General features: G+C 44.2%; 1 protein-coding gene across 5 annotated transcripts in view; it reads left to right on the forward strand.

The window, feature by feature from the left end:
- The first annotated feature begins 4,695 nt into the window (after positions 1-4,695).
- The window catches only part of LOC122189262 (E3 SUMO-protein ligase ZNF451-like), a 38,681-nt gene continuing 29,306 nt past the window's right edge, over positions 4,696-14,070 (forward strand). For 2 of the 5 annotated variants that reach the window (XM_042888239.1, XM_042888271.1), the window contains exons 1-4: positions 4,696-4,751; positions 5,224-5,307; positions 11,336-11,419; positions 12,399-12,524. In XM_042888239.1, the coding sequence (XP_042744173.1) occupies positions 4,737-4,751; positions 5,224-5,307; positions 11,336-11,419; positions 12,399-12,524 (309 nt within the window). In that variant the 5' untranslated portion in view covers positions 4,696-4,736. Of the gene's footprint in view, positions 4,752-4,813; positions 4,920-4,968; positions 5,005-5,223; positions 5,308-11,335; positions 11,420-12,398; positions 12,525-14,070 lie in introns of those variants that run through there. The other 3 variants (XM_042888248.1, XM_042888258.1, XM_042888265.1) reach the window with 3 other exon arrangements.

Below are 14,070 nucleotides of genomic sequence, written 5' to 3' on the forward strand. Positions count from 1 at the left end.
AATGTTTAAATGCTATGAAAGAAAGCGATGATTTTCAAAGCATATAATAAGTATGTGGTTGCCAGAGAATATTACTGAATCTCTGAGAAGGTCTGCTCAGGAACAGCTTCCACATCCTCTGTAATCCCAACTTTGTTTGGAGGTTTGGATGTGGGGATTTTAGCTCAGCAGCAGCAGACCAGGAGTAGCTGCACTTCCCTAGGTTTGTCTCATGCCACCTTGGGTAATCTGCTAAAAAAACTGGGTACTCATGCAAGTGAGACAGTGAACCTGCCTTGAAGATGGCCCAACAGCCAAGAGCTTCAGCAGCCTGCCTACATCCTTCCTCTTCTGCATGAAAAAAGTCTGCATAACAATTGTCAAAAGCTCACCCAAACCAGGAAGCCTGTGCTTTCCCAATAATTACCTCAAATGCTGAAGGTTTTGAATCAGAGTTTTGTCGGCATGCTGTAAAAGCTGACATTATTGCATGTATCAGTTCTCACACTATTCCTTTTTTCCTTAGTTCTTTGCATACCTAGAGGATGTTTGGATGGGTCTGCAAAAGCAAGTACGCTTCATTCACATGAGCTACTGCTGAAAAGTTCATATTCAAATGAGAGTCATAAAAAAGTTCATATTCAAATTGTCATAGTTTGAAAAAATTCTGCCACCTTGTTCTTCTAGTAACTCACTATTACTGCACTTTGCAATATCTATATCATAAATAAGAAGTGATTAAGTGCAAATGCAAGCTACAAATAAAGTGGCTGCTACCAACTACCTATTAGCACACTGAAGTTAGAAATGCAATATATGAAAGTCAACAAGACTTTAATGTTTGAAGTAGTAGTCATTTTTCTGTTACTTTAATAATGAAATAAAAGTCACCAAATCAGTGTTTATATAGCCCTACAACAGTTATTAAGTTGTTAAATTTCTTAACTAGTATGTTATAATCAGCAGTCAAACAAGAACAGAGAAAAACACATGGATCATTTCTTATAGGGACGGATAATTTTGAGTTCACAGAACAGCAAATCCAGAAATAGACAGAAAAAAATAAGTCACTAATAATAGCCATTGTGTGAATTTAGAAATACAGATTCATAGAATCTTTTGAATTGAAAGGGACCTTTAAAGGTCATCTAGTCAAACTCCCATGCAGTGAACAGGGACACCTACAGCTAGATCAGGTTGCTCGGAGCCTCGTTCAGCCTGACCTTGAATGTCTTCAGGAATGGGGCATTTCTGGGCAACCTGTTTCAGTCCCTCACCACCCTTGATCATAAATACTTCTTCCTTAATCCAATCTAAATCTCCCTTTTTTTAGTTTGAAAACATTTCCCCTTGTCCTATCACAACATACTCTGCTAAAGAGTCTGTTGCCTTCCCTCTTACAGGCCACCTTTAGATACTGAAAGGCTGCTATCAGATCTCCCTGGAGCCTTCTCCAGGCTGAACAGCCCCCACTCCATCAGCCTGTACTCACAGGAGAACTGTTCCATCCCTTGGATCATTTTTGTGGCCCTCCTCTGGATACGCTCCAACAGGCCCATGTACCTCCTGTGCTGAGGATTCCACATCTGGATGCAGCACTCCAGGTGAGTCCTCACCAGTGCAGAGTAGAAGGGCAGGATCACCTCCCACAGCCTGCTGGCCACACTTCTTTTGATGCAGCCCAGGATACAATTGGCTTTCTGGGCTGCAAGAGCACATTGCTGGCCCATTTCCAGCTTCACATCCACCAGTATCCCCAGGTCCTTTTCAGCAGAGCTGTGCACCATCCTTACATCCCTCAGCTTGTACTGATAGCAAGGGTTGCTACAACCCAGTTGCAGGATCCCGCACTTAGATTTATTGAACCTCATGAGGCTCTCCTGGGCTCACTGCTTTGCACCTGTCTAGGTCTCTATGAGTGGCATCCCATCCCTCGGATGTGTCAACCACACCATACATGCTGATATCATCTGCAAACTTGCTGAGGGTGCACTCAATCCCACTGTTGTCATTTGTGAAGACATGAAAGAGCACTGGTCCCAGTACTGACCCCTGAAGGACACCACTCGTCACCAGTGTCCATCGAGACATTGAGCCACTGACCACCACTCTCTGGGTATGCTCTTACAACCAGTTCCTCATCCATTATGCAGTCTACCCATCAAATCCGTATCTTTCCAACTTCAAGAGAAGGATGTTATGAGTTACTGAACCCAAGGCCACTTGAGTTCAAAGGCCACAATGAGTCACTGAACCCAGTGAGGTTCGGATAGATTACATCAGTATCTCTTCCCTTGTCCACTGGCAGAGTCACACCATCATAAAAAGCAACAAGTTTGGTCAGATAGGACCTGCTGTTGGTGAAGCCATGCTGGTTACCCCATATCACCTCACTTTCTTCCATGTTCATTAGCATAGCTTCCAGGAGGATCTGCTCCATGATCTTCCTCAGCACCAAAGTGAGGATAATAGATCGGTAGTTCCCTGAGTCATCTTTTCTATCCTTCTTAAAAATGGGTGAGATTTTGCCTTTCTTCCAGTCCTCATGACTTCACCTGACCACCGTGACTTTTCAAATATCATCGAGAGTGGCTTGGCAACAACATCAGCCAAATCCCTCGGGTCTTTGGGATACATCTCATTGGGACCCACAGACTAAATGGATGTTCAGGTTCCTCAGGCAGTTGTGAACCCGATATTCACTTACAGCAGGAGACTGCTCCCCCAGTTCCTACCTTCTGAACCACTTATTCAAGGGTAAAGCAGTTGCTTGTGTGTAGAGCAGATGCTACTGAAAATTGAGGCAAAAAAAGGTGATGAAAACCTCAGCCTTCTCTTTGTTTGTTATGACTAGTCTGTGTTGCTCACTAGGGATAGTGTGCCCTCACAGACTCCTCTTTTCACTGTGTCCATCTCCTGTCATAAAGCTGTGCTTCCAATGATACATGAAATGAAGCTTCAACGTTGTAGTAACTTTTTAAAAGTGCACTACATTAATGCTGACATTAAGTACCATGTGATGTATTTCTTCACAAAGCTCCCAGAACACCAAGAATTAATATACTACCCTGAATTCTTTCCCTCCTCTGTAGACAGAATTTAACAAGTACTGGAAGAGTTTCTGTGTGCAGCGAGTTCTGTAGACATGCAAGGTGATATTGCTCATGTCAGTTTACTCCAAGGCAGTGCATTGAACAAAGGTGATTCATACCAATTTTTACTCTGGGTAGCTCAAAGTAACCATAGAGTGAAGTAGGAAAGGAAGAGCAGATACAGTTGCACACCTAAAAGGCAGAAAGCAAGTTGAAAAGAACACAAACGAGTTTTAGCTGCATTTATTTGGGGATATCATTGTCAAATTACAGGTGTTCAAAAACCAGCATTTAATTCATTAATGCTCACAAGGGCATTTCTGGTCATTTTTCAGCAGCAGAGCCTACCACAGACATCCCAAAAGCCTACAGGCTGCTCCCACCCCAGCTGCTGCAGTGCATCCTGACAAACCCAGCCAAGGCACTCAGATTTTAAAGGAAAGGTTACAGAGCACCAGAGCGACATACTTCATTTGTGAGCCTTTCTGCATGCCCCAGAAGGTCTAGTTTTTAGGCTTTCACCAGGTATGCCTTCTGGACAAGCGCACAGAGCTCCAAGCACACCAGCACTTCAGGAAGCTCCCAGAGGTGCGGTGTGCAGATTAACACCGCTTCCACCACTTACCATAACTGGACTGACATACGGCATCTCCAGGACTGGAGGAGGGAGCCCCAGAGCCCTGCCATGCCAGCGCTTCATCCTCTCAGAATCACAAAATCACAGAATCACAGAATGGACAGAGTTGGAAGGGACACAAAGGGTCATGAAGCTCCAACCCCCCTGCCACATGCAGGGCCACCAACCTCCACATTTAATACCAGACCAGGCTGCCCAGGGCCCCATCCAACCTGGCCTTGAACACCTCCAGGGACGGGGCATCCACAACCTCTCTGGGCAGCCTGTTCCAGCACCTCACCACTCTCTTTGTAAAGATCTCCTCCCTGACATCCAACCTAAATCTTCCCTCCCTCAACTTCAAACCATTTCCCCTTGTCCTGCAGTTATCTACCCTTTCAAAGAGTTGATTCCCCTCCTGTCTGTAGGCTCCCTTTAGGTACTGAAAGGCTGCAATGAGGTCACTCCATAACCTTCTTTTCTCCACGCTGAACAAGCCCAGCTCCCTCAGCCTGTCTTCATAGGGGAGGTGCTCCAGTCCCCTGATCATCTTCGTGGCTCTCCTCTGGACCCTCTCCAACAGCTCCCAGTCTTTCTTGTACTGGGGGCTCCAGACATGGACACAGTACTCCAGATGGGGCCTCACAAGAGCAGAGAAGAGGGGGACAATTACCTCCCTGTCCCTGCTGGCCATCCTTCTGATGGAGCTCAAGATACCATTTGCTTTCCGAGCTGCAGAGAACCGTTCCTAACGGGGGCAGCGGCGGTGCCTGCCAGCACAACGACGCGCCGCGAGCCTCCCGGCGGAGCGCGGGCCGATAGGAACAGCCAAGCCGGCCCAACGGCGGGCCGAGCCTCCTCACCCGGGCCGGCAGCGGCCTCGCAGCTACCACAACGCGGCGCTCATGGCCCCGCCGCGCCGCCGCCGCCGCCCCCGCCCGCCCGAGCGGCCCTTCGTCGTGCTCGGCCCCCTCCGGAAACGTCGTGCGCGTTTCGCCGCTTCGCACAGGAACTGCGCTCAGGCGAGCTGAGGGAGGAGCGCGCGGGATATGGAGCTAGTGCAGGGAAGGGCGCCGGGAAGGGAGGAGCCGTGGCGGTAGCACCTGCCGTGGGGAGGGGGAGCGGGGCGAAGCGGGCAGCAACTACAAGTCCCGGCAAGCCGCGCCGCGCTCCCGCCCCACTGCTCCCGTCGCAGCCGCGCCGAGGGGAAGAGGAAGCGGCGGGAGGGGGCGGTGGGTGGCCGCGGGGCAGCGCGCAGTGCCGCTGGGCGGGGGGGACCGTGGCTGCGGCGGGAAGGCGGGCGGTGCGGCCTGCTGGGTTAGGCCGCGGTTTGCGTGCTGCTCTGGGGGCGGGGGGAGGTGGTGCGGGTCAGAATTGAGATCTTGTGCTGGTAATGCTGGAGATGGACGCTAAGTGGTACGGAGAGGCCTGTTGGGTGGAAGCGGGCTGCGAGCCCGAAGTAGACACGGAACTGAAAAAGTGAAATTAAAGCAAACTTCATAAAATGATGAGGCGCGTTTTGGTTTGTTTCTTTAGGTAATGGAGTCTTGCAGCTCTACCAGCATTTCTGAGAGCAAATCGACGACTTCTGAAAGTGAAGATGAGATAGAGTTTGTTGGAGTAAGTACATCTGGAACGTGGAATTGTGCTGCCTGCTGTACTAAGTGTGTTCTCAGCAATGTGACCAAATGGGAGCAGGTCTCTGAATACCGTGTTCGTGGCCTTGATTTTATCTCAAAAGAACACTTCAGTTTTCAGATTTAAAGATTACTTCATTTGGAAATCCTTGGGGCTTTGGTGTTGGCTTTAAAGATGGTTTTGTTTGGAAATGTTTGTGGCAGGTAACAAATTTATCATGGAGTCATAGAATGGTCTGGGTTGAAAAGGACCACAATGATCATCTAGTTTCAACCCCCCTGCTACGTGCAGGGTTGCTAACCACCAGACCAGGCTGCCCAGAGCTACATGTAGCCTGGCCTTAAATGCTGCTAGGGATGGGGCAAACAGCCTCTTTGGGCAACCTGTTTCAGTGCATCATCACCCTCTGCGTGAAAAACTTCCTCTTAATATCTAACCTAAACCTCCCCTGTCTCAATTTCAGGCCATTCCCCCTTGTCCTGTCACTACCCACGTTTATTTTAAGGGGGCTTTTGGCCATTGCATTGTAAAAACAACAGGTGATGTCACTTGGTTCCATGACGCAGCGAGTGGAGATGCAGAGTGGTCAATGGGATGTATGAGGTCATCCATTTGTCATCATCATAGATGACTTTTTCAGCAATCACACAATGTTTTGTTGAATGAGTAGTCTCACTGAAGTTAATAAAATGAAGCTGCTGCAAACTCTGCAAAATGAGATCCAAATCACTTTGTTTAGAGACATACAATAGTGGAGCGGTTTGGGTTGGAAGGGACCTTTAAGATCACCTAGTTCCAACCCCTTGCTGCAGGCAGGAACACTTCCCTCTTTCCCTCTAGACCAGGTTGCTTGCAGTCCCATCCAGCCCAGCCTTAAATGCTTCCGGGGAGGGGGCATCCACAACCTCTCTGGACAGCCTCTTGTGTCTCACCACCCTAATAGTAAAGAATTTCTTCCTAATGTCTAGTTGTAATCTACCTAGTTTAAAATCATTTCCTCTTGTCCTGTCGCTACCTGCCCTTATAAAAAGCCTCTCCCCAGCTTTCCTGTAGGCCCATTTCCGTTACTGGAAGGCCGCTATAAGGTCTCCTTGGAGCCTTCCCCAGGTTGAAGAGTACCAGCTCCCTCAGCCTTTCCTTGTAGGAGGGGTGCTCCAGCCTCTGGTCATCTTTGTGGCCTTCCTCTGGACATGCTCCAACAACTCCATGTCCTTCTTGTGTTGGGGATGCAGTACTTCATGTGGGGTTTTACAAAAGCAGAACTGCAGGAAGAGTTAGGAAGTAATGGGTTAGAGGCCTCAGCAATCAAATTTTGAAGTACTGTGTAGCTACAGTACAGCGCCTGGTTTGCATCAGTATAACCTTAAGATACTTGCAGCTATTAAATATCCAACGAAAAATATATATTTTTCATGCTGCCAGTGTTCTGGCCTCCATCCACTGTCAGTGAGATGGTGCTGGCTGACAGGCATATATGGAAGAACAGAATATTGGTTTCCCCAGAATGGTAGTCATGCCAATAGAAAAGCAATTGTTAATTGCTGCCAAGATGGATAATCCTGTGGGATTGTCTTCCTGAGGGTTTGTACTTAATAATTCAAAGAACTGGCAATAGATTTTTTACCTGTGTTACATGGTGTTAGATAAAGTCTAAATTCAGTGTACAGACTTCCTTTCTGCATAGGTTTTAAGGTGCTCAAGCATGAAGGACACGTGTAATTTTCCTGAAACTTTAAGTGATTGTGATTCTCTTTGAGTCATCTGTATTTTGTCTTTTTTTGGATGAAAATTGATCAATGAACTGAAAGTCCTTTTTATAACCAGTCAAGTGTGGGTGGGTGTGTGGGAGGGCTGGTGGTGAACCAAGAGCACCAACTGAAAGAAAGACTAACAAAAACCGACAGTTTTGTTGTTGTTGTTGTTTCTCTTGTTTTTGCATGTGGATGGCTTGTACCCTTTGTGCTGACTTATTCGAGAGAGGCTGACCTTATGGCAAGAAGACTGCTTAGCCTTATTTGTACAGGGCTGGTATCTTGGGACAAGTAGGCTGCTGTTGTCACTGATGAATACAGATTGTGAAAGACCTGTTTTTTAAGATATGAAGACTGGGTTCCAAGCATGGATGGCTGTCTTGGTGACAAATAGCTAGAAATAGCCAGTATGGTCAGCTAGAGGTGCTGCAATTTCTAGCTCTTGAGTGCTTGTCCGCATTTTTTCTACTATAATCTCAGGCTCTTGCTTGCCAGAAAATCTCATGGGAAGGTAAAAAGGAATTGGATGGAGTTAACTGAATCTCAGCTCCTTAACTCTCCTTTAGAGTCCTCAGGTTGGCACTGTCTTTGCACTGCCTTACTGCTTAAAGCAGTTGGAAAAAATATGAAGTAATTCTCTTAACTTTCTGTTTGGAGATTGCCATTTGCTGGGGTGAGCCAACAGAGCAAGAGCGAAATTCCTGCAGTTCAGACCTTTCCCTTCACACGATACCAGAGTTTATATTGGGAATGTTTTCTAGTAGTAAATGCTCTGTGTCTGAAAAAAAAAATTGTTTCACCTGGCACTATTTCCCAAACAAGCTAAAAAATGTACAAACTCCACCTGAAGCTATTGCTTGCATAAAGTTCTCAGGAGGTCTGAACATTTGAGGGAAGAAGAGTTGATAGACTTGATTTCCCTCCTTGAAAATAGTTTCAGTTCTGGGCCGCTGAAGTGAGAGGTTTTGATCTCTGGTTTTCATTCTGGTATTGACAGCTTCTTGGCAGCGGTAGGGATCAGCTTATGCTGAAGTCAGTGGCTCTGTAGAGGAACAGAGTTATTCTGCATCGTGGCGCTCAACTAGGATGGATCTACCGAGTGCTGTGACTTGTAGCAATGGCATTTTGTCGAGGGTTCTGGTGTGTTGACTTCAGCAGTTGCCAGCTGGACTTGGGATACAATAATTACTGTTTTCCTTGATTGTTTCTCAACATATCTGCTGTGGCCCAGATGAGTTGTTGATCTGACCCAAGATTGTAGCTCCTGTTGCCCTTAAGTGTTTGTTTTCCATCTTAATGCAGAAGCTAAGACCAACCAATAAAATACAAATGAGCCTAATTGCTGCATTTGACACTTGCATTGTTATTCGAGCGTGCATATGGACAGGTGGTTTTCTCCTCTTTTGTTGGAAAATGAGGATGTATATCTTTGAGAAGTCATGTTAATAATTTGCCATATTGCATTTGTGTTCAAATTGGAATGCAAACCAACAAGCACGTAAATGTTTAGTAGAAGGTAGAAAATATAGAAGCGAAAAAGGATGTTTCATGTATGAAAACAACACTAAACAAGTAAATTCTACTTACAGTTAATGGAATTTACTTTTCTGTTCACAAGCCTTGAATGCAGGCATAATAAGTAGAGTAAGAATTCTGCTTTCCAGTTGTCAGTTTCATAACTCTTTGATTAGCCTGTTGCTGAACTGAACCAAGGGAATCGAGTGCACAGAAATAAGAAAACCTTTGCACTTGAAGCAGCTACAGCTGTTGGATGTTTTGAAATATTCATGTCTGATTCTTACTGATCAGGTGGTCAGTATGGTCTGAGTGTGTCTCTGGACTGTCACATGCTAGCACCTGTTGTTTCTTACAAGTATTCAGCTTATAGATTTATAGAGGCTCTCAATTTCTCCCATAGCAAAACTATCATGGATTTTTTGGATTTGGGAGATCAGATTCTCTTTTTTTTTTCAATTGTAGAAAGTTAAGCACTCTTTTGAAGTAACGTAGCTTAATTCATATAAATTTTGTCATCTGTTCAAGGTTTCATCCCTCATTATTCCTAGTGATAGAGTGAAGACTGTTTATGCTGGCAAGCTGAACAGCTTTATGGCCTTGAAGGGTGGAAGAATGGAAAGAATGAAGTGCAGTAAACACTGCAGGGAGAATTGCATGCTTCTGCAGTTCTTTCTGCTACTTCTCACGAGGCAGTAAATCTTCATAGCCTGCCCTACTTGGTCCATTTTTAAGATGTTCAGGATACTGCCAAATATATGACAGAGGTGCTGCACCTCTTCAAGAAGTTAGTAAGTTGCTGGCTGTCTCAAGTCCTTCTTCTGCCTGGAAAACTTAAATAAGGAATACCTCTGGAGTATATAACAGTTCTGTGGCACCTGCCAGCAGTGTTCCCAGACAAATGATAGCACTGCAGTTCAGTCAAGCACTGTCACACGACGTAGATGATGTTGCACGTGCAGGCTTAAAAGCACAGCTGCACAACAAAAGCTTAGACTTGTTTGGTTTTGTTTATTGACTGTGAGGTTAGATATTATCTTTGAGAATCTAGAAGACTGTTGTCAAATTTGGATGGGAAGCTTTTTGCAGCGCATGGAGATTTTTACTCAGCTTTGCTTCCCTTTGTGTGTATTTGTCACACAAACAAGGCCAATGTAGTTACCAGGGAGGATGAGTAAGTTCCCAGGCAGTGAGCATGGATGCAAGAGTAACTAGGAGTGTTTCCATCTGCTGTTTGTCAGCTTACTTACTGATTGCATATTTGTTACATTGATTGTTTAGTTGACACATGATAATGCTGTAGCCTGGTACAGTTTACTGTGTGACATCAGACTCTGGACATAGTGCTTTTTTTCCTTCTTTTTTTGCCTTTAAGAGTTGAAGGCTTGTCACAATGGATGTGTGTGGAGCTCTAGACATTATTTTCTGTCTTCTTTTTAAAACTTACCTATTTGTTTCATTTTATTTTTTCTGACTTCAGAATCTCATTTAGTTTAAGCATGGAAGTATGATTTCATTTACTTTTTCACATAGGTGCGAACATTCTGCTATCCTGTAGCTGCTAGTAGAAATGTTAGAATTGGTCTGAATAAAGAATGACTGGGAGTACAGACACGTGGAAGCACCAGGCAATGTAAAAATGAAGGGATTTGAAGGCTTGTAAATCATCAGGCATTGATATTGTCTGGACTAGCAAGTCATTGAGGTTACAGGCAACCTGTGTGAAGTTTCTCAAGATGCTCATCTGGACAGTATTCACACAGATTAAACCTCTTATGAAGTGATAGCAGAAGACTAAGAACGGGCCTTAGAACATTCTAAGGCAAACCTTATAGATTTTAGTGACTTACAGAGAAGCAGCATGGAGGGACGGAAGAACTGAGATGTGCAAGAGAATGGGACTGCCTAGCTGGGAGGAGGAATGGAGGTGGCATGATAGGCACTGGATAGCCAGGGCCTTTTGCCCCTGTGTCGCTGCTTGGGATCCCAACCAGCCTGCCTGGCTGTGTACCTTTGTAAATGAATGCTAGGCAAATGATTTGAACACATCTTGGTGCTTTTGAGTACGTGGTGTTAGTTTGGCTGAGTGAAATCTGTTTTCTTTTAAAGTGAAGTTACTTCCCCCTGCTATACATGGAACAAATAACATGTTTGTGGAATATCTGTGTAGAAAGGAGTAGACTTCAGGGTGTAAGTATTTATGAAACTGTCTCCCACTTTCATAATGTCTGAAATTCCTGAGGAATCTGATTTCCTTTGGAGTTAAAATTAAAATTGTCTTTGTGAGACAAACACAACTACAAACAATCTACCATATGGCTGTACTTAGTAAAATCTGACTCTTCGTTTCTTGGTAATGATCTGATATCCTGGTACAGTTGGAAATAATGGCACAAGTTGAGCATTTCTGACTAGAAATGTATATTTTAAATTGTTTGGGAAGAGTGTAATGTTATTAAGGAAAGTTAAGGTTGTTTATTGAACTTTTCATTGTTGATATCGTTAGTCGTTAGTATATACGTTGATATTCATTTGTACAAATGATACATGCATGTTTTACCAATTCCCTATAGAAGTCTGTTAAGGTTCCCTTCAGGAATTGTGCTAATATATCCTCTTGAAACCTTGTTGGTAGAATTCCCCTTATGATATTGTTAATGCTAACAACATGCTGTAATGTGTGCAATACTCCTCCTTCAAGGAGTGCAATTTAATATTTGTGTGTGTTTTTAACACTTTTTCAGGAAGAACCCTTAAGACCTGTACTTGAATGCATTGATCTTGTCAGTAGTGATGATGAAGAACCTAACAGCAGTTCTTATGCTCATGTGAGTACGTTGTGATTTATCTCAGGACTCTGCAGTAGGGGAAAAAATAATAATAATTACAGTCTCATATTTCATTTCCCACCAGCTGCCTTCATGGAAAAGTTCTTAGAGGCATTTTTTAACAAGAGATGAGAAATAGAAGACTTCTTAATACTAGCTTGCTTATTAACCTAATATTAAGTGTAGGGCAGATATGCTGACACTTCATTTTTTCTAGAGACAATTCTTGCCTTCTTGAGGTGAACTTAGAGCGTTTATTTGTATTTCAGTGCTTTTAAGAAGTGTCACAAAGAAAAGGAGAGGAAAATACCACTTCTGCAGTGACCTCACAAGTTACATAAAGTCAAATGCCAGTCTCTAGCCTGTAGATGTATGTGACTGCTCTGAGACCTTTTCCTTCTTTAAGGTCTTTTTTAGGAGCAGTGTATAGGCCATAGGATCTTGCTCTGATGTCACCCTGCTTTTAACTTAGTTTTGTTCTTCATAAACTCTCCTAAGAATTTTAGTCTGAAGCAGGCTTGTCAGCTCATTTGCTCAGGGACACAATTTAGCAGAGGGTTGTTAGAGTTAGGGTACTTTGGTCAGGTTGTGGTTGGACTTGATGATCTTTAAGGTCTTTTCCAACCTGAGCAAATGTATGATTCTGTGTGTCCCCCAGCTGCGCTGTGCTCACTCTGTGGGACCTTGAGAGGGACAGTGCCTGAAAGCGAACTGCTGGAGTTGGTTTTGGCAGCAGCAGCCATTTCTTGGCATCTGATACGCAGTGTTGCAGTAGATTTGCTCGGTTAATCTGGGTCTTAAGACAAGTCTTCTGTATGTGTACAGGCCCACTCCCTTCTGAAACCTTGTGGAACCTAAGGTTAAAGTTTCTGTACTGAGTTATGTCCTGATGAACGTAATAGGCATTGCCTTGTACTGTATTGATGCCTCTTACTAGCTTAACAATTACCAAACACAAGTTTTAACTTTACAATTGTAGAGAAATACTAAGCGTAAAGATTACATTGACTATCAGAAAGAAAGAGTTGCGTCAACCCTGGATCGCCTGGCACGCCATGTTGAAGTGGAGAAACAGCAAAAGGAAGAGAAAAACAAAGCCTTCAAGGTACTGTATGTATTTTGTTTCAGTAGAAGTGTGTAATACGGGCCTCCTAGTCATGGTGAGTGTTTGTATTCACTACAAAGTAAATAAAAACGTTGGTGAGCCAGACCTGAAACTGGCTATTAGAGTTCTTTGCTTATGGGGTATTGTATGAAATACAATATGGACTTCTCTTCTGTGGCCTTTAACTGATGTCATTGCTAGTCTCACTGTGATTTCTATGGGAAAAAGATAGTAACTTCATGCAGATTGCAAAAATTTGTTTGTGTTCTTAGCAGAGGGACCTTAGCATCAGTTATTCTGGTTAGATAATGAAAGACTACCGATGGTCACAAAACACTGTGCAGCAAATCCAGTGAAGTATCTGCTCTTGTCTGAGATTTTTAGAATGCTATTTGCCCCATTTAATGTCTGTATCAGGTATGATGTTGTAATGGGATAATACTTTGCACGTCAAAGGCATAACTGCAGAGCCACATTCTGTTAATTGTACAGTGCAGTCATTTGAAAGAAATGGATTTTTTTGTTTGCATTACCAATGAGCTTAAGAGCGGGGCTGCTCTCTGACTGCTGGAAGGAATGGACTGACAAGAACCTTGTGAAATTCCACAGGGAATAGTACTGATGTCCTGCACTTGGGGCAGACTAGCACTCCTGTTGATACAGGCTGGGGACTGAGTGCCTTGGGGAGCAGCTTGCTGAGAAATACCTAAGGTGTCTTTGGGAACTGGAGGCTCAAAGTCTACTAGCAATATGCTTTGGTAGCAAAGAGTTAAGGCAATTATAGGCAGTGCTACCAGAAGCACAGCTTGTAAAAAGAGGAAAAGGATTTATATTCCGTTTTGCACTTGTTTTACCAACCCAAAAACGTTGGTTTCTACTGCCATACCACCAACATCAACCTCTGACATCATGGGCTAACATCATAAAATAGGAGGCATTACTTTTGGAGCAACCCCCATAAAATATATAACGTAGTTAATGTATATCTATACATTCCACTGATGTATTTATGTTGACTGAAAGCGGAGTCACAAATATACAAAAAAAATTGATAATTTTTTTGGCAATCTTGAAACCTGTTCTCAAATTCCTTAATGAAACCAGAGAGCACTGCGTATTTTTTTCTGTTCATAGGACGTAGTGTTCAGCCAGTTCATCAAAATCCATAAACTTAGTTGCCATAACTTGAGTTAGCACTGCACTGCACTGCACCATCCCATGGTTTCAGCCCAGCTAGGGTTAACAGCGCACCGGTGTTTGGTTGTTGCTGTGTGATGGGTACTGGAGGGGCAGAGCTGTTGCTGGGATGGCACTGGATGGGGTCGAGCTGCATTTTGAGCCGTACCAGGCAGCATGCAGCCTGGCTGCAGGTTGTATGTGCCTGGGTTATAAGGAGATGGAGGATCCTTTCTGATGTTCCCAGCTGACTGAAAGCACGCATGGTATTCAAGCAGTCTGCAAATTCCTGCATGGTGCAGAGTAAAGAAGGGAGTCGCTTTGGATTTCTGCGGCTGTGTAGCAAGTTTATCCCTCCAATATTCCAGAA

This window comes from Lagopus leucura, unplaced genomic scaffold (assembly GCF_019238085.1).
Source record: "Lagopus leucura isolate 7727_CA_CO unplaced genomic scaffold, USGS_WTPT01 Super-Scaffold_73, whole genome shotgun sequence".
Taxonomy (NCBI): domain Eukaryota; kingdom Metazoa; phylum Chordata; class Aves; order Galliformes; family Phasianidae; genus Lagopus; species Lagopus leucura.